The sequence below is a fragment of the Alosa alosa genome, chromosome 15 (genome assembly GCF_017589495.1).
Source record: "Alosa alosa isolate M-15738 ecotype Scorff River chromosome 15, AALO_Geno_1.1, whole genome shotgun sequence".
Taxonomy (NCBI): Eukaryota; Metazoa; Chordata; class Actinopteri; order Clupeiformes; family Clupeidae; genus Alosa; species Alosa alosa.
Genome location: NC_063203.1, coordinates 29,372,505 through 29,392,504, shown reverse-complemented (window position 1 = coordinate 29,392,504; position 20,000 = coordinate 29,372,505). Strand labels below are relative to the sequence as shown.

The following is a 20,000-nucleotide window of genomic DNA, read 5'->3' as shown; positions in this document are numbered from 1 at the left end:
ACTCTTATCACCATGCCAACCCCAGGCCTGTGCCCCCGCCCTATGCCAGCCTCTCTCCTGACACAGCCCCCAGGAGCTGGGCAGGCAGGCTGGCCGGCAGGGCAGGACAAGGGCCAGCTGATCTGCCACGTGGGAAAGCAGCAGTTATGTGCACAGGAAGCAGGCCTGCCAGACTGCACCAGCCAGCACAAAATAGTCAAGTCAAGTCAAGTCGGCTTTTATTGTCAATTTCTTTACATGCACTGGTCATACAAAGAATTGAAATTTCGTTTCTTACTTTCCCATGCAGACATAGACATGCTTTAAATACAGACATAGACATACTATAGACATAGCCATAGACAATAAACATTAAATTAAAGTGCAAGACTGAAATATAGAACATGTATGTATCAAAATAGAAATATAGGACATATATATAAAAAAAAAATAGAGGTAGTTGTGTTGTATATTTATATAGTCTTAACAGTTACATGAAGTTTAAACTTGTGCTTGTGTGACCTGTATATTTACATTGATATGCAGTATGCAGTAATTTCAAGTATATCAGGCTTGATGTGAAGCAACACGTTAGGCTCTTGCAGTCACAGTGCAAAGTTCCACAGGGGCCCGTTGTTGGGGGGGGGTTAGGGTAGACAGGATCCTAGTTTCCTAGGTTCCTGGCTGGCTGGTGGGTGGGGGGCTGTCAGTGATGGGAGAGTGGGTAGAGTGTTCAGCATCCTGATTGCTTGGTGGATGAAGCTACTTGCCAGTCTGGTGGTGCGGAGCCGGAGGCAAAATAGGCAGGAGGCATTATGACCTCACAGAGACCACTACTAGTGCTAGTGCAGGAGGCATTATGACCTCACAGAGACCACTACTAGTGCTAGTGCAGGAGGCATTATGACCTCACAGAGACCACTACTAGTGCTAGTGCAGGTTTGAACACAGGTGGATCTCTATGAAGAATACATCTCATTTGTGTATGTTTGCTGAATGACTCAAGGTGTCTGTCTGCTGCTGTTGGAATTAGATGAATGTGAAGCACGCTGTTTGAATTAGACTCATATTTTCAGCCCAGAGGCGCTACAGGCCCTAGACTCATATTTTCAGCCCAGATGCGCTACAGGCCCTAGACTCATATTTTCAGCCCAGATGCGCTACAGGCCCCGCTACAGGGCGCTACAGGCCTTAAATTGGCTCTCTGACCTGTAGTGTTGCACTCACAGGCATTGCATGTTTTTTTGCCATATAAATGTGAGGGAGGGACATTGAGGTAGAAGACTATGAATTGATTCCATTGAATACACTGAACTCCCAGACGGTGGCTTGTTCCACACATGCACATCTGTCCTGTAAAGATTACCACTGGCCTTAGTCCAGCTATTGATTGGACAAAAGGTGCCCGTGTTGGGGCGCATAAGTCTGTGCCCTGTCAGGTGCAAGTGTTCGTGCCATTTCACTGATGCTGCTACGTAGACATCAATAGACAGGAAATGACCAGAGCCAGAATCCAATATCCCTCCCAACACTGCCATCTAGTGGACATGCCAATATCCCTCCCAATACCGCCATCTAGTGGGCGTGTTGAGTAGTGCAGACCTGGACCACAGGGTTGAGAAATGAGTCATAACGTACAACAGCTCAACCAGCAGCTAAAGAAATCTTTAAGAAATGTAAAAAAATGTCTTGTACGTGCTGTTGATTCCAGGGGTAATCTCAGGCGAAGCGTTTGGGTCTCCCGGCGCGTTTCAGGCCACTGGCAGCTGCCCCAGTGAGTGATATCCAGATGGGCTGTGCTTGTGGTTGGCCTACGTGGTGGGCTTATGGTCTATGATGCTCATCTCGACCTTCGCTATCATGACACACAAGTCTTACATGTCCCTATTTATTTGAATGAGATAAACATGTATGTGTTAGACTGGACAAGGTCTTCCATTTCACAGTTCTGATTGTGTGTACATGTTGGAGTGTGTAGTGTACTTTAAGCACCCCCATGTTGGAGTGTGTAGTGTACTATGTTGGAGTGTGTAGTGTACTATAAGCAGCCCCATGTTGGAGTGTGTAGTGTACTATGTTGGAGTGTGTAGTGTACTATAAACAGCCCCTTGTTGGAGTGCGTAGTGTACTATGTTGGAGTGCGTAGTGTACTATGTTGGAGTGTGTAGTGTACTATGTTGGCAGTGTGTAGTGTACTATAAGCAGCCCCATGTTGGAGTGTGTAGTGTACTATGTTGGAGTGTGTAGTGTACTATGTTGGAGTGCGTAGTGTACTATAAGCAGCCCCATGTTGGAGTGTTCTTTCTGCTCTCTTCTTCACACACACATACTCACACACACACACACACACACACACATACTCACACACACACACACATACTCACACACACACATACTCACACACACACACACACACACACACACACACACACACACACACACACACACACACACACACACACACATACTCACTGTTGTCTCCCTGTGCTTCTCCCCTGTGACAGGCCCAGAAGAGTGAGCGAGAGTCCATCCGGCAGAAGCTTGCTCTGGGCAGCTTCTTCGACGATGGACCAGGCATCTACACCAGCTGCAGCAAGAGTGGCAAGCCCAGCCTGTCATCACGGTCTGTACAGCACTGTGTGTGTGTGTGTGTGTGTGTTTGTGTGTGTGTGTGTGTGTGTTTTGTGTGTGTGTGTGTGTGTGTGTGTGTGTGTGTGTGTGTGTGTGTGTCTGGCTTTCTGACTGTCTATCATTCAGACTGTGTATATGCTGATGAGCTTACGTTATTTTGATTAATTTATTTGTGGTGTGTGTTTTCTTTCTGAGCAATTTCAATATCAGAGAGAACATCTAAATAGGGTAAAAGCAGTTTTCAAAATCATAGCTGATTATGACCAGTGTGGTGTCTGGACTCTACTAAGCGGTCAAATGAAAGACTTGTGTCCATTTTGTGCATGTTTATATACCCATGTTGTGCATGTTTATATATCCATGTTGTGCATGTTTATATACCCATGTTGTGCATGTTTATATACCCATGTTGTGCATGTTTATATACCCATGTTGTGCATGTTTATATACCCATGTTGCCTAGAGGGGACTTCACGTTTGCATTTAGTCATTTAGCATGCATACTGTATGTACATTTAGTCATTTAGCATACATACTGTATGTACATTTAGTCATTTAGCATACATACTGTATGTACATTTAGTCATTTAGCAGACGCTTCTATCCATAGAAACATACACATGTACATTATTTCACAGGGCCCCTGGCTCCAGAGCGACTAGGGCTTAAGTGCCTTGCTCAAGGGCACAATGGTGGAAGCTGGGAATTGAAGCCACAGTTTTTTAGGCTACTGCATGCTAGCCCAGCTCGTTAACCACAACGCTACCACTACCCACACTTATTGCTGCCCAGCATTAATTCTCATAAATCAGTCAAGTTCCTTTTGCCTATCACCGCCATTTTCCCCTATTTTTCCTGAAAGTGGCGCGCGAGCTTGTTGTCTATATCTGTCTGTGTGTGTGTGTGTGTGTGTGTGTGTGTGTGTGTGTGTGTGTGTGTGTGTGTGTGTGTGTGTGTGAATCATCAAGGTCACATGCTCAGCTGCATCTCAGCATGGCCTTAACACACTCTCGGAAACACACAGCCGTAGGCCCATGGAGTGACCGGCACTTGCCTCCACACACACTCTTGGAATTGATGGCCTTTGGCCTTTGTGTGCATTACTGGCTGTGAGTGCTGACTCGCGACCCCCCTGGTTCCAGACACACGGCAGCATTTTGGGTCTGATCTGAGTGGGCCCACACTTCCTGGTTCCAGACACACGGCAGCAGAAAGGGTCTGATCTTACTGGGCCTACACTTCCCTGAAAGCAAGTCAGAAACGTCTCAGAGGAGGAGGGGAGAGGGCAGGGGAGGGCAGGGGGGATTTTACTTTGATGTCATTCGATGGCTTGGTTGCTTTTTTGATTACCTTGCTAATGTAAGATTAGAGAGAGATTGGGGGCGAGAGAGTGTGTCTTTGTGTGTGTTTGTGTGTGCTTGAGAGAGATTGGGGAGAGAGAGTGTGTTTGAGAGAGATGGGGAAGAGAGAGTGTGTGTTTGTGTGTGTGTGTTTGTGTGTGTTTGAGAGAGATGGGGGAGAGAGAGTGTGTGTTTGTGTGTGTGTGTTTGTGTGTGTTTGAGAGAGATGGGGGAGAGAGAGTGTGTGTTTGAGAAAGTGTGAGTGAGAGGGGAGACAGAGAGAGACGAATGGAGTGAGTGTTAGACAATGAAAAGGAAGAAAGAAAGAGCGTGAGGGAGGGTTGTCATTGATGAGAAATCGAAACTGCAGAGTTGTGTGTGTGTGTGTGTGTGTGTGTGTGCAAGTGCTTGGGCACCCACCACAAAGTGTGTCTGACCACATACACTCACCACAGCCCTGGCGTCTGACATACTGAAGGTCACAGATAAGAGTGTGTGTCAGCTCTATTGAGGGTAAAGGTGGTGTATTCAGGGAAGACATACAGGACTTCCCCAAACAACAAAACAACTACACCTCCCATAAGCACCCTCCTCTCACTCCGCTAGCCTCATGCCCTCTACCAGCAGTATGGCTGGACGGGAAGCACCTATAAGCTCCGTGGACTGGACCCCAGCTCAGCGCTCTTTAACATATTCCCTTAGATTGGAGGCAATGGAATGTTGGTGTGTTTGTGGTGTGGTGTTGGTGTGGTGTGGTGTAGTATGGTGTGGTGTTGGTGTAGTGTGGTGTGGTGTAGTATGGTGTGGTATTGGTGTAGTGTGGTGTGGTGTGGGTGTAGTATGGTGTGGTGTTGGTGTAGTGTGGTGTTGGTGTAGTGTGGTGTGATGTTGGTGTGTTTGTGGTGTGGTGTGCTGTGGTGTTGGTGTGTTTGTGGTGTGGTGTTGGTGTGTTTGTGGTATGGTGTTGGTGTAGTGTGGTGTGATGTTGGTGTGGTGTGGTGTTGGTGTGGTGTTGGTGTGGTGTAGTATGGTGTGGTGTTGGTGTAGTGTGGTGTGGTGTGGTGTAGTATGGTGTGGTGTTGGTGTAGTGTGGTGTGGTGTGGTGTAGTATGGTGTGGTGTTGGTGTAGTGTGGTGTGGTGTGGTGTAGTATGGTGTGGTGTTGGTGTAGTGTGGTGTGGTGTGGTGTTGGTGTGGTGTTGGTGTAGTGTGGTGTGGTGTGGTGTAGTATGGTGTGGTGTTGGTGTAGTGTGGTGTGATGTTGGTGTGGTGTTGGTGTGGTGTTGGTGTGTTTGTGGTGTTGGTGTGGTGTTGGTGTAGTGTGGTGTGGTGTTGGTGTGGTGTTGGTGTGTTTGTGGTGTGGTGGTGTTGGTGTAGTGTGGTGTGGTGTTGGTGTAGTGTGGTGTGCATCACTGATTAGCATCAATACGATGTTTGAATTTGCAAATTGCCTCACATTTTCATGATTTATTTGTAATCAGCTAAATAAGAAAATATTTTAAATACAGCAGCACTGTACAGGCCTGAAAAAGCTTGAAAACATTCATAAGTCGACTGCTGGTTAATTTATTCATAGTTCCACCTGCAAAACGGTTGAACGATTGGGGTCGTTACAGGGCTCATTACAGCAGCTCTGCCCTCTATCTGCGTCTTAATGCCGTTATCTGTAGCAGAGATCTGTATCTGTGTCTTAATGCCGTTATCTGTAGCAGAGATCTGTATCTGTGTCTTAATGTCGTTATCTGTAGCAGAGATCTGTATCTGCGTCTTAATGTCGTTATCTGTAGCAGAGATCTGTATCTGCGTCTTAATGCCGTTAGCCCTATCTATAGCAGAGGTTCATAGCTGTGTGTATCTTAATGCCATTATCTATAGTAGAGATGTATCTGCGTCTTCACACCGTTATCTATAGCAGAGGTTCATAGCTGTGTCTTAATGGCGTTATCTATAGCAGAGGTTCATAGCTGTGTCTTAATGCCGTTATCTATAGCAGAGGTTCATAGCTGTGTCTTAATGCCGTTATCTATAGTAGAGATGTATCTGTGTCTTAATGCCGTTATCTGTAGCAGAGATCTGTATCTGTGTCTTAATGCCGTTATCTGTAGCAGAGATCTGTATCTGTGTCTTAATGCCGTTAGCCCTATCTATAGCAGAGGTTCATAGCTGTGTGTGTCTTAATGCCATTATCTATAGTAGAGATGTATCTGCGTCTTCACACCGTTATCTATAGCAGAGGTTCATAGCTGTGTCTTAATGCCGTTATCTATAGCAGAGGTTCATAGCTGTGTCTTAATGCCGTTATCAATAGCAGAGGTTCATAGCTGTGTCTTAATGCCGTTATCTATAGTAGAGATGTATCTGTGTCTTAATGCCGTTAGGCCTATCTATAGCAGAGGTTCATAGCTGTGTCTTAATGCCGTTATCTATAGTAGAGATGTATCTGTGTCTTAATGACGTTATCTATAGCAGAGATCTGTATCTGTGTCTTAATGCCATTATCTATAGTAGAGATCTGTATCTGTGTCTTAACGCTGTTATCTGTAGCAGACATCTCTGAAATGACCCACAAGGAAGGCCATAGGCAAGCTGGATTAACGAACGGTTGGAAATTCCCTAAGCTGAGTTTTACAGTAAATCTTGGGGGATTTGATATCTGTGACCATTGCCCTTTTGTGAAAGTGGACCTGGCTACTTCTGCCTCATCAAGAGTCCAAGAGTCGGACCTATTTGTCATAAGATGAAGATAAAAAACACACAGTGGTGATTTGAGAGTGTGTGAGCTGCTTGTCCAGGTCCCCCTTGCGTGATGAGAGCAGCAAGCGAAACTATTTGAGGTGTGTGTGTGTCCCCCTGTCCATGTAGCCTTGGTCAGATCCTTGCATAATTTCTTTACCACTGCATCATGTGGTGCTTTCTCAGAGTGTGCGTTCCCTCTGGGTCACTCTGGGTCAACTAGCTCTGACCGCCAGCTTTCCTGTACACATGCTCTTCATTTAGGGGCCATTGGACAGGTACATGTAAGGATGGGGTGTCTTTTGCATCCCTTCATCCAACACCCCAATTTTACTCCTTCTCTCTTTCTTTCTCTCTTTCTCTCTCTCTCTCTCCATCTTTCTCCCTCTTTCTCTCTCTTTATCTCTTGTTCTTGTTTCCTGCCAGATCACAATATACCCTTCAGTTCAAATGAATTCTCCCTTCCTAAATCCACATCTCAGGGACAGCACAACAATATAGCCACACAAAGGCATACACAGAAAGCAGACCAGAAATGCAAATGTTGCACATCCAAGTTTAGTGTCATAGCTTAGTCTAGAGTGCAGATGTTTTGGTTTGAATATTGTAGATCACATGATGAAACTAAGGGCATACAGCCACACAAAGGCATACACAGAAAGCAGACCAGACATAGAAATGTTGCACATCCAAGTTGTTGAATATTTTATTTTATTATTATTTTCTATACTAGTGCACTAGTATTAGTTATGTTTATATGATTACAGTTATGGTTGTTATTTATTCAACCCTCAACAACATTAGTATGATGATAGTACTATTAGACATTACAATTCTTAAAAAGAAAAAATAAATAAATATATCACCCCATGTGTTCATGAATTTGTACATATAATAGAATGGCAGGGACTGATTTCACCAACCAGACCAAGCTGGCTGCTGTGTGTGTGTGTGTGTGTGTGTGTGTGTGTGTGTGTGTGTGTGTGAGAGAGAGAGAGAAAGTGAGAGAGTGACAGGGACCGAGACCCTTAGCGGTGGATTGCAGGGATGGACGTTCACTTTTTCAAAATGAACAATAAATAAATAACAAACAAACAAATAAATTGTCAAATTGACTAGCCATTCAATAGTATAAGTCATTATATACTGTATTGCCTAGCTGAAATCTCCCAGCCACTTTCACACTTTCACAGCATTTGGCTGGTGGCTGGTGCCAATGTCCATCCCTGCGTGCCTGGGTGCCTGCGCTCTCTGCCAAATGTGAAGTCTTTAAATAATAAAATAATATTAAATCAAGGAAATATCCAGGCTTGGTGTTTTTGGTCTGACAAGATAATTATTCTAGTTGTAAATTGAAATGTCCCTTTCAGTTTACAGATATTAGATTATTTTAAGTAGTAGCCTATTTCCATCAAAACAAGGACATTTCACCTGCAAATGTTGCAAGCACAGTAGGGATATCCAAATTATTTTGGCCAATAGGCCTACATCTCTTTTTCAACGTAGAGGATTTTAAGCCAGGTCAAACTTTGCGTTTTGTGTTCTACTGTTTTTGCACTGAATGGAGCGAGAGCAGGCCTCACTGTTCACATGTAAGGAACAGCTCCCTGGGGTCAGTCCCTGTGGTTTCACAAGCCACAATCCAGAGGGTCGGTCAAGCTCAGTGTTTCCCCTACTGCTCATGGTTGACCAGGTTTAGTGTCGATTTGTTTGGGTCATCACGTGAAAGCTTGGTTTGCATGTTTTGCTCAGTAAAGTGTTTGTTGTTCCCCGAAATGCCACCCAAATAGAAACCACTAGTTAGCCAACTATAGCCATAGGTATAGTCACATTAATAGCTGTTGCTACGAAAGGCCGGGTGTCTCTTCAAGTCAGAAGTTTAGCAATATAACTCTTAGCATAGTGGTTTCAGATTTAACAATATAACTCTTAGCATAGTGGTTTCAGATTTAACAACATAACTCTTAGCATAGTGGTTTCAGATTTAACAATATAACTCTTAGCATAGTGGTTTCAGATTTAGCAATATAACTCTTAGCATAGTGGTTTCAGGTTTAGCCATGCAACAGTTAGCATAGTGGTTTCAGATTTAGCAATGCAGCAGTTAGCATAGTGGTTTCAGGTTTAGCAATGCAGGGGAGCGTACCCATAAATACAATGCCGCATTGGACTCCAGAACGTATGTCAACGGCAACGCCATATTGCTGAGGGCAACAATCTAGCGATAAATCACGGGAGGCCGATGGAGGAACACGTGTGTCAGAGTGGAAATTAGCGGAAAACAGACCCTGTGGGCTTTGTACAAATTGTTGCGCCTTCTCAAAATATGGGGATGCCTTGTACATGTAAAATCACACTTTATGTTTTTTGTTGTTGTATTTGGCAGTCTTATAAAGGCTTGTAGAGAACAAATTTGGAGTTGGCTAATAGCAGTGACTAGTGTGGCAAGGCTAATTTCACGTCAGTTAACCATGGTTTTGTTTTGAATTGAAGGCAAATTAATATGAAATTAAATGAAAATAAAAATATTTATTTTATATTGTAAATAGTGTTATTTTTTTTGTCTTCATGTAGTTTATCTACCTTTAACTATGAAATATAATTTATGCCCATCACTTGAAATATTTATGAGTTTGAGTACTTTATAGCCCAAACTCTTAGCCTGGCAGGCCATCCTATATCATTGAAATGTATAGTCTGGAGTCGAACCATTCACCTCGCTTAATCCAAGGGGCGGGCAGAGAATTGTCTTTCAAACTGCCTAGGCATGCAATAGGCCAGCCTTCACGACCAATCAGAACAAAGAGCAGGATGGCGTGGCCAGGCGATGAAAACAGTGAACGGGAAGTAAACTTTTACCGTATCCGGTCGGCAAAAGCGGCAAATACATCCTTCTTGAAAGGAATGACTTAAGTGCATTGTGTTGCTCAACTTTCAAAGAAAAGCACAAGTCCAACTCCTCCAAAGTTGGCGTAGCGCCGATTCAAACAACCGCTCTTAGTTAGCCATAGCCACCTTCCTTGTTGCTACCATCGCAGGACTGTCGTCTTTCTGTTAAGCCTGCCTTAAGACTCTCTAACAAAATAGAGCGCTGTGATTGGATGAAGTCCACGGCGTCAACCAATAGAAATCCCTATGGTTTGATACTAGACGTACAGGCTGAGCAAATTAATTTGTCGCCGCTAGGGTGCGTCTAGATTTCTAGGCTACCAAACTCTTTCAGCTCATCATAAGTCTCCATTCATTTACAGGCGAGTGTTGCCCCTACCAATATGAACTCAATGGACAATGTGGCATCTATATATATATATATGAGCATATGTTCCCCGCTTTGTATGGGACCGGGGAACATAGGACCCTTTTTTTTTAAAACCTAGCCCTAACCCTGAGTAGGGAACATAGGACCCGGGGAACATATGGATGAACCCCAATGAGGGGAGCAGTTAGCATAGTGGCACAGTTTAATACTGGTGTGTCACTATGTCAGTTGTTGCTTTCACACAGATTTAACACTTAAACAGGTATGGAGGTGCAGCACTAATGTCACCGCCTGACGATCGCTTGACCTGGGTTCAGTACCCAGGTCTGTGTCGCTTAAGATAAAAGCGACTGCTATGCCAGTCAAATTTAACTGTAAGGGATGGCAGTTGTTGCTGAAGTGAATTTGAGCTGTCTCACTATGGGTAACTTCATGTGTTCTCCTGTGTGTGTGTGTGTGTGTGTGTGTGTGTGTCCGTGTGTGTGTCCTCAGGCTGCAGAGTGGGATGAACCTCCAGATCTGCTTTGTGAATGACAGCAGCAGCGATAAAGACAGCGATGCAGATGACAGCAAGACAGAGACGAGCCTGGACACGCCCCTCTCTCCTATGGTGAGTCAGGCCACGCCCCTCTCTCCTATGGTGAGTCAGGCCACGCCCCTCTCTCCTATGGTGAGTCAGGCCTCGCCCCTCTCTCCTATGGTGAGCTACCCATCCACCACATGCACCAAAGCATCAAGTATACACCACACAGAGGTTTCGGAAATCATTTTGATGGCCCATAGCCTCATAACATGACGAACGGCAGCTCTGCCATTGTCTGAGAGCAGGCCCGGCTGAAGGCATGGGTCATCTGGGCAGCTGCCCAGGCCGCCAAATCACCAGGGCCGCCAAACCACCAGGGCCGCCACAGCGTGGCGAGCTATAGGCTACAACATTGAAAACTTTGATTGTCAAATAATGCCACAGACAGTTTATGCGGGAGCAAGTCATTCATCATCAGTGATACTGGTTAAATAACAGTCATGAATGAGACGTTCAAAGCCTAGTGCTGCGGAATACAGAAAACGGGCACCGTTTGGGAAGTTTGGGAAGCTTTGCCAACTAAGACATTGTTGCCCAATATCAATGGGCATATGTCAGAACCACAATAATGAGGAACAGTGAAGAGCAACATTGCTCAAAAAAGTTAGTTGCCCTATGTACTGTATCATCAGCTTAAAGGTGATGATCATGCCAATTTGCCTACAGATTAAGTTCTCTAGAGTAGAACAGGTTGCCCAATATTTATTGGGAACATGCCAGAATCACAAACATTAAAACCGTTGTCCCATTTATGATCCTTTTAAGTGTTAAGGCACTGTCTCAAGGTCACCGAGTACTGTCGGTACGGGAAAAAACTAAAACAGTCGGTTTTACCTAGCTCAAATTGTTGCAGCCAACAGCAAGAACTGCCAGGCAGCTACAGTGCTACACCCTGGGGGCATGAACATGGGTGGTCAGAGCTGATGGTTTTGGTACCAACAGTACTCTGTGACCTTGAGACCTTGGTTGGTTGTCACCGGGATGCAGAGGTAGAGTTCAGTAGGGAAGAAGCTCTAGTTTTGTCTTCTGCATTGTTCCTGTGTTAATACCTGTGTTTTTCCTCTGTTTATGTAACCTTGGCCGTGTACCTGTGTGCTCCTGTATTTATGTATCTATGTGAAAACTGTAAAGCGTTGTTTTAGCTCACTCATACTAAACCCTTTCAAGTCTTGTAGCTGTGAATAAGTTAAGTCAAAGCAAGACGTTTATTACAAATGTGACTCAAAGCGACAAGATGACTTTACTGGGTGATGTGGACTTCACCAGCCTTTCTCACTGTGAATGGATATCCACTAAAGACCATCTTTCCTTAGCCACTGAGGCATAGAGCAGTTGCGTTCCTCACATATATGATAGGGACTTTGCACATTCACAACCTGCACACTCACATCGAGCACACACATCGTTCACACACACAAACAACGAGCATCTAGCTATTTGATGTTTAGTTGTGGCCCATTCAAGTCCATTCCCTTGCGTTTCTCACTCTGTGTGTGTACTGTATGTATTCCTATCACAGGGGCTGTTTGCGTGACTCTGGGGGAAATGTGATTGAATTATGATTTTAGCGAGTGCTTAGTTCTTTTATTTCATTACTATAGTATTTGCCCATGCTTGGAGGTACAAAAAACATTCTAATGACCTAACAATTCTAATGACTTAACCAATTCTAATGACTTAACCAATTCTAATGGCTTAACCAATTCTAATGACCTAACAATTCTAATGACTTAACCAATTCTAATGGCTTAACCAATTCTAATGACCTAACAATTCTAATGACTTAACCAATTCTAATGACTTAACCAATTCTAATGGCTTAACCAATTCTAATGACCTAACAATTCTAATGACTTAACCAATTCTAATGGCTTAACCAATTCTAATGACCTAACAATTCTAATGACTTAACCAATTCTAATGACTTAACCAATTCTAATGGCTTAACCAATTCTAATGGCTTAACCAATTCTAATGGCTTTGACTGATGGTGCTTAGAGAGGGGAGGAGGCTGATGGTGCTTAGAGAGGGGAGGAGGCTGATGGTGCTTAGAGAGGGGAGGAGGCTGTATCATTTCTTCACGTGAGCAAAACGCACAGAAAATGGAGAGCACATTTGATTTGGCCTTTTCAGTTAGAGCTGATGTTCTCTTTACAAGTCAGCGTAATGCTTCCTCCCAGATGTATGTCTCAGGGCAGACAGCAAAGTGTCGCTTAACAACCTAGTGTTACCTAATCGAAGCAGGTTCAGACAGGAAATGAAACTGAATTTTCAGATAACTTCCTCTTGTATTCCTCATATTAGGTTGCGTATGAAATTTGACATTTACTTTGTGCAAGTTAGACATTCACAAAACAGACGTCATGTGATGTGATGTGATGTGATGTGGTCACATTGTAAATATGACTTTATTCTAATATTTTGAGATACAGATTTTTTTTTTTCATAAGCCGTAAGCCGTAATCATCGATTAAAACAAAAAAATGGCTTGAAATATTTCACTCCAAATGTAATTCATCTAGAATATATGAAATATTCACTTTTTGAGACCCACCTGTATAGTGTAATATCTGATGTTTTGCCATGTACGTGACATTGTATACTGTACGTTAAACACATTGAACATGTCCTGACAGCACCCTGGACCTGTAACTCTGATGATGCTTTTGTGTATAATATTTCTCTCTCTCTCTCCCTCTCTCTCTCTCTCTCTCTCTTTATGTCTCCCTCTCTCTCGCCATCCCTCTCTCTATCTCTCTCTCTCCATCCCTCCCTCCATCCAACCCTCCCTCCCTCCCCCCTCTCTCTCTCTCTCTCTCTCTCTCTCCCCTCTCCCTCCCTCTCCCTCCCCCTCTCTCTCTCTGGTCCAGAGTAAGCAGAGCTCGTCGTACTCGGACCGGGACACGGCGGAGGAGGAGGAGCCTCTGGAGGACATGGACTTCCTGAGTCGCCAGAGGAAGCTTCAGGCCGAGGCCAAGCTGGCCCTCGCCATGGCCAAGCCCATGGCCAAGATGCAGGTGGAGGTGGAGAAGCAGAACCGCAAGAAGTCCCCCGTCGCCGACCTGGTGAGAGGACAACACACACACACACACAGACGCACGCACGCGCATACAAACACATAGTGGGAAACGTAATTTCGATCTCTTTGTATGTCTTGACATGTGAAGAAATTGACAATAAAGCAGACTTTGACTTTGACTTTGACACACACACACACATACACACACACACACACACACACACACACAGACCACACACACACACACACACACACACACACACAGGCACACACACAGACGCAAGCACACACACACACACACAGACGCACGCACACACACAGACACACGCGCACACACACACACACACACACACACACACACACGTATGCAGAAAGAGAGAGACTCTTGCTCACACACCTAGTCATTCACACAGACCCCACCTCCCCTCCTTGTGCTTGTTCAGCGACTCAGCGAAAATAATAAAAATAGAGTCAGGTGTGTGAGCTGTAGGCCAGCCAGGTGTGTGTATTATTTATGGCCTGGACTCTGGGTCTGGCCGGTGTGTGTGTGTGTGTGTGTGCGCTGGGCCTGGTGCCTACATGCCAGAGTGGATAAAACTCAAAGCCAGAGACTTCACAGCACAACCCATGGAGGAAACCGCAGCTCTTTCAAACAAAATGGCAACCCCAGACTTTCAACCCCATGCTTTCAACTCCACGCTTTCAACCCCACACTTTCAACTCCACGCTTTCAACCCCATGCTTTCAACTCCACGCTTTCAACCCCACACTTTCAACTCCACGCTTTCAACCCCACACTTTCAACTCCACGCTTTCAACCCCACACTTTCAACCCCACACTTTCAACCCCACGCTTTCAACTCTACGCTTTCAACCCCACTCTTTCAACTCCACTAAATAAAGGTCATATGCAGAGAGAGAGAGAGGTAGACAGAAAGAGAGAGAGAGAAAGAGAGAGCGAGAGAAAGAGACTTTGTCTTTTAATCTCCATGTTAGAGAGAGAGAGAGAGAGAGAGAGATGCGATGACATCCCTGTGAGCACTCCTCAACAGGCAGTTGGTCTCCTGTGCTGCTTGTGCCCTATGCCTGACCAGGTCTGTGGTCAATGGATAAGTGCACTACACATAACCCAGTCAACTCATACACAATGAATAAGTGCACTACACATAACCCAATCAACTCATACACAATGAATAAGTGCACTACACATAACCCAGTCAACTCATCTCATCTCTGACCAGGTCTGTGGTAAATGGATAAGCGCACTAAACATAACCCAGTCAACTCATACACAATGGATAAGTGCATTAAACATAACCCAGTCAACTCATCTCATCGCTTCCACGACCTGACTTGATTGAGCTTGATTGAGGACTTTTTTCTAGTTTGTTACACATAGTCTTTTTACCGTGTGTAGTCACCAAGTGTCACTTTCACAAGTCTGTCATCTGGGCTCGTAGGAACCCTGGTTTGTGGTTGTTTTGGTTTTGATTTCCTATCTCTGAGTATTTCCCAGATGTGTGCTGTCTCTGGAACAGTCCATTTGTAAAAGAAGAAACTACCAACTGATATTCTAACCTTTTGCAAATGAGTTGAAGCAAAAGGTGAAGAATGTGACAAGCTCCATTCCTCCCAAACAAAGGGAAACTGTGATGGAATGGATAGCTTTTGCCCACAGAGAGTCAGAAAATGACCCCCACTATGGGTGGGATAAGGTTGTGCAAGTCCGCCTAACCCTGTCAAGGTTGCCATGGTCATGGACACCTCAACAGGCACAGGCAAGATACGATATACAATACGCATTACGCATCACAACATCGAGACTCTATAACCCCACACTCACAAACCACACTTTCCTTCTGTCACTCAACTCTTCTGTCCCTCTTTCTTTCTTCCTCCTTCTCTCTGTCTCAATCTCACACTCTCCCCACCCCCACATCTTCACTCTCACACACTCTCACACACTCTCTGCTAGCACATGACACACTGTTGACATCGCCCACAGAAGCTTCCTAGCACAAGGAAACCCAAGGCGGAGGAACTATGACAGTCACACTACGTCATCACGTCATCACACACACACACACACACACACACACACACACACACACACTAAGACCACCCCCAACCCACATTATGTGCACATACACCAGTACAAACACACAAAACACACACAAACACAGAACACACACACACAGACTCAGACTGTGTGACTTATTGCTCCTTACGAGAGAGCTTAAGACGTGAAGCTCCGGCTGAAAGAGCAAACTGAAAGCAAAAGCTGTGTGTGTGTGTGTGTGTGTGTGTGTGTGTGTGTGTGGGAGGACACCAGAGCTGCTCTCTCCCGCAGACTCACAGGTAGAGAGTGAGCGAGGGAGAGAGGGAGGGAGAGAGGGAGGGAGGGGATTTCTCCATCCCTGCAAGTGCATGAGAAATCCCACAATGTATCACGAACCACTGAGGTGGGGGCGGAGCTGAGAAGTGTAGCAGGAAGCAGCAAACCACCACAAGCCAACCAGCATGCTCAACACACACACAGCATACTCAACACACACACAGCATGCTCAACACACACACAGCATGCTCAACACACACACAGCATGCTCAACACACACACAGCATGCTCAACACACACACAGCATGCTCAACACACACACACTATACTCAACACACACACAGCATACTCAACACACACACAGCATGCTCAACACACACACAGCATGCTCAACACACACACAGCATACTCAACACACACACAGCATGCTCAACACACACCAGTAATTTCCACAGGATGATCACACACAGCATGCTCAACTCAACACACACTCAACACACACACAGCATACTCAACACACACACAGCATACTCAACACACACACAGCATGCTCAACACACACACAGCATACTCAACACACACACAGCATACTCAACACACACACAGCATACTCAACACACACACAGCATGCTCAACACACACACAGCATGCTCAACACACACACAGCATGCTCAACACACACAGCATACTCAACACACACACAGCATGCTCAACACACACACAGCATACTCAACACACACACAGCATACTCAACACACACACAGCATGCTCAACACACACACAGCATGCTCAACACACCAGTAATTACACACAGCATACTCAACACACACACAGCATACTCAACACACCAGTAATTACACACAGCATACTCAACACACACACAGCATACTCAACACACACACAGCATGCGCAACACACCAGTAATTACACACAGCATGCTCAACACACCAGTAATTACACACAGCATGCTCAACACACACACAGCATACTCAACACACACACAGCATGCTCAACACACACACACAGCATGCTCAACACACACACAGCATACTCAACACACACACAGCATACTCAACACACACAGCATGCTCAACACACACACAGCATACTCAACACACACACAGCATGCTCAACACACACACAGCATACTCAACACACACACAGCATGCTCAACACACACACAGCATGCTCAACACACACACAGCATGCTCAACACACCAGTAATTACACACAGCATACTCAACACACACACAGCATGCTCAACACACCAGTAATTACACACAGCATGCTCAACACACCAGTAATTACACACAGCATGCTCAACACACACACAGCATACTCAACACACACACAGCATGCTCAACACACACACACAGCATGCTCAACACACACACAGCATGCTCAACACACACACAGCATGCTCAACACACCAGTAATTACACACAGCATACTCAACACACACACAGCATGCTCAACACACCAGTAATTACACACAGCATACTCAACACACACAGCATGCTCAACACACCAGTAATTACACACAGCATACTCAACACACACACAGCATGCTCAACACACCAGTAATTACACACAGCATACTCAACACACACACAGTATACTCAACACACCAGCAGGGACACACACTATACTCAACACACACACACAGTATACTCAACACACCAGCAGGGACACACTATACTCAACACACCAGCAGGGACACACACTATACTCAATACACCAGCAGGGACACACACTATACTCGACACACCAGCAGGGACACACACTATACTCAACACACACACACAGTATACTCAACACACAGGCAGGGACACACACTATACTCAACACACCAGCAGGGACACACACTATACTCAACACACACACACAGTATACTCAACACACCAGCAGGGACACACAGTGTACTCAACACACCAGCAGGGACACACACTATACTCAACACACCAGCAGGGACACACACTATACTCAACACAACAATAATTACACACACTATACTCAACACATCAGCAGGGACACACAGTATACTCAACACATCGGCATGGACATGCTCATTGCAAACTCCAAAACTGACATTGCTACACAGCAGGTGTCAAAGCTACAGCCTCCATAAGATACAGATCTATGCAAATATATATATATATATATATATATATATATATATATACAGTATATATATAAGCCTGCATAAGATACAGATCTATGCAAATATATATATATATATATATACAGTATATATATAAGCCTGTATAAGATACAGATCTATGCAATTGAAAAATCAATTTAAGGGGGGGAATCTTCATTTATCAACACAAGAACAGTGAGATAACTGTGTATAACATCACACGATGAAAATAGACTGTAAAATTCACACAATGATGCATAAATACATTGGCTGAGCCTTCATCATCCACTCGTGGTAAGATTTCAAGGTGATGTCTTAACAATCATCACTCAAATAAATTTCCAAATTGATTCACTACTCGATAATGGAAATGTCGTGTTACATTCGATTACACTTTGATGACATAGTGAGCGGAATGCAACGTGATGCAATACCTACGTCATGCACACAGACAGATTGACAAAACAAACATACACACACACAAGTACACATACAACACACGCACACACACAAACACACACACACACACACAACAAACACACACACACACACACACACACAACATACACACACATACACACACACACACACACACACACACACACACACACGCACACACACATATACACACAAACAGACACACACAACACACACACACGCATACACAATTCAACACACACTGTTGACACAGGTGCAACAGCACCCACACAAGACATAACATAGAGATAACACAACCATTTGGGAGAGAAACAGCAGACTCAGGCCTCTGGTTGTCAGGGAGGGATAGTTGGTCTGGACACTTTGGGGGGAGGAGTCCTGATGGTCAGTACGAGGTGGATTACAGTAACACAGGGTTTTATTTTGTTTGTTTGTTTTCAGATTTGTTTTGTTTGTTTTTTTTTTCAAACAAAAGCGTTCTCTTGGTGCACGGGCTGTCCAGTGTTTCCGGTGCTTTCCGCGATGTCTCTCATCCCGTCCCGTGTTTTATCGCGTGTTATTACACGGCTCTTCACAATGCAAGTACAACGCTCCATTGACTTGAATGGGATTTCCCAAAGTTCTACGGGTCCTTATTTTCGTCTAAGGACCTCTGAAATAATGACCGCTGTCAATGGCAACGGACTTTCATTCAAAAGTGAAGGCAGACGGTTTATCAGCTGTGTTTTAAAGAACGTTTGATTCAAGTTCAGCGTGTGAACTATTTGTTTCTCAGCAACAAATGAAACGAAACGGTAACAAATAAATGTAGAGAGACATATCGTGGAGTTCATCGTTTTCGTTTTGGCAAGTAGCTGTATAATAAGCGGGATAATGTATAGAACGCCGGTCATTACTGGGAAAATAAGTCCCTTCAGGGCGAAGCAAGACCCCTCAGCTGGCGCGTCGGTGTCCGGTTCGCCCGGGACTTGTTTTCCCAATAATGACCGCTGTTATATATACATTATATACATTATATATACATTATCCCTTACTTATGCACTTGGGGTTTAAACTGTTCAACATGTCCAGTCATGAAGGACTGCAGGACAGCACTTATTGGTACTCACTCATTTGTGATTGAAGGAAAAAGACCTATGAAGTCGCAATACTTTTTTGAAGCTGATATACTCAGTATTGGCGCTGACTACCACTGCTGTTAAAAGGCAGCATGTTTGCTTTCAATATACAACATTAGCCATGTATACCTAACCAGGTCCAAATATTCAAATAGTTAAATGAGTGTGTGAATGCGTGGAGCTTTCTCTCTCTCTATCTCTATGACACACACACACACACACACACACATATCTGTATATCTAGCACTCTCTCTTTCATTGTCTCTGTCTGTGCATGACTGCTTCATTAGTATATAGAGGCTTGAGAAAGACACGTCATTGTGAGGAAAGCAACATGACGAGCGGAGAGAGAGAGAGAGAGAGAGAGAGACGCTGTGGAGGGGAGGACACAGATGGACAGATTAAGAGAAGTGAGAGATGTGTGAG

General features: G+C 44.6%; 1 protein-coding gene across 4 annotated transcripts in view; it reads left to right on the top strand.

The window, feature by feature from the left end:
- Positions 1-20,000, top strand: part of schip1 (schwannomin interacting protein 1) — a 357,118-nt gene that overhangs the window by 332,484 nt on the left and 4,634 nt on the right. For all 4 annotated transcript variants that reach the window (XM_048265241.1, XM_048265242.1, XM_048265244.1 and 1 more), the window contains 3 exons: positions 2,484-2,602; positions 10,434-10,551; positions 13,395-13,589. In XM_048265241.1, the coding sequence (XP_048121198.1) occupies positions 2,484-2,602; positions 10,434-10,551; positions 13,395-13,589 (432 nt within the window). The remainder of the gene's footprint in view (positions 1-2,483; positions 2,603-10,433; positions 10,552-13,394; positions 13,590-20,000) is intronic.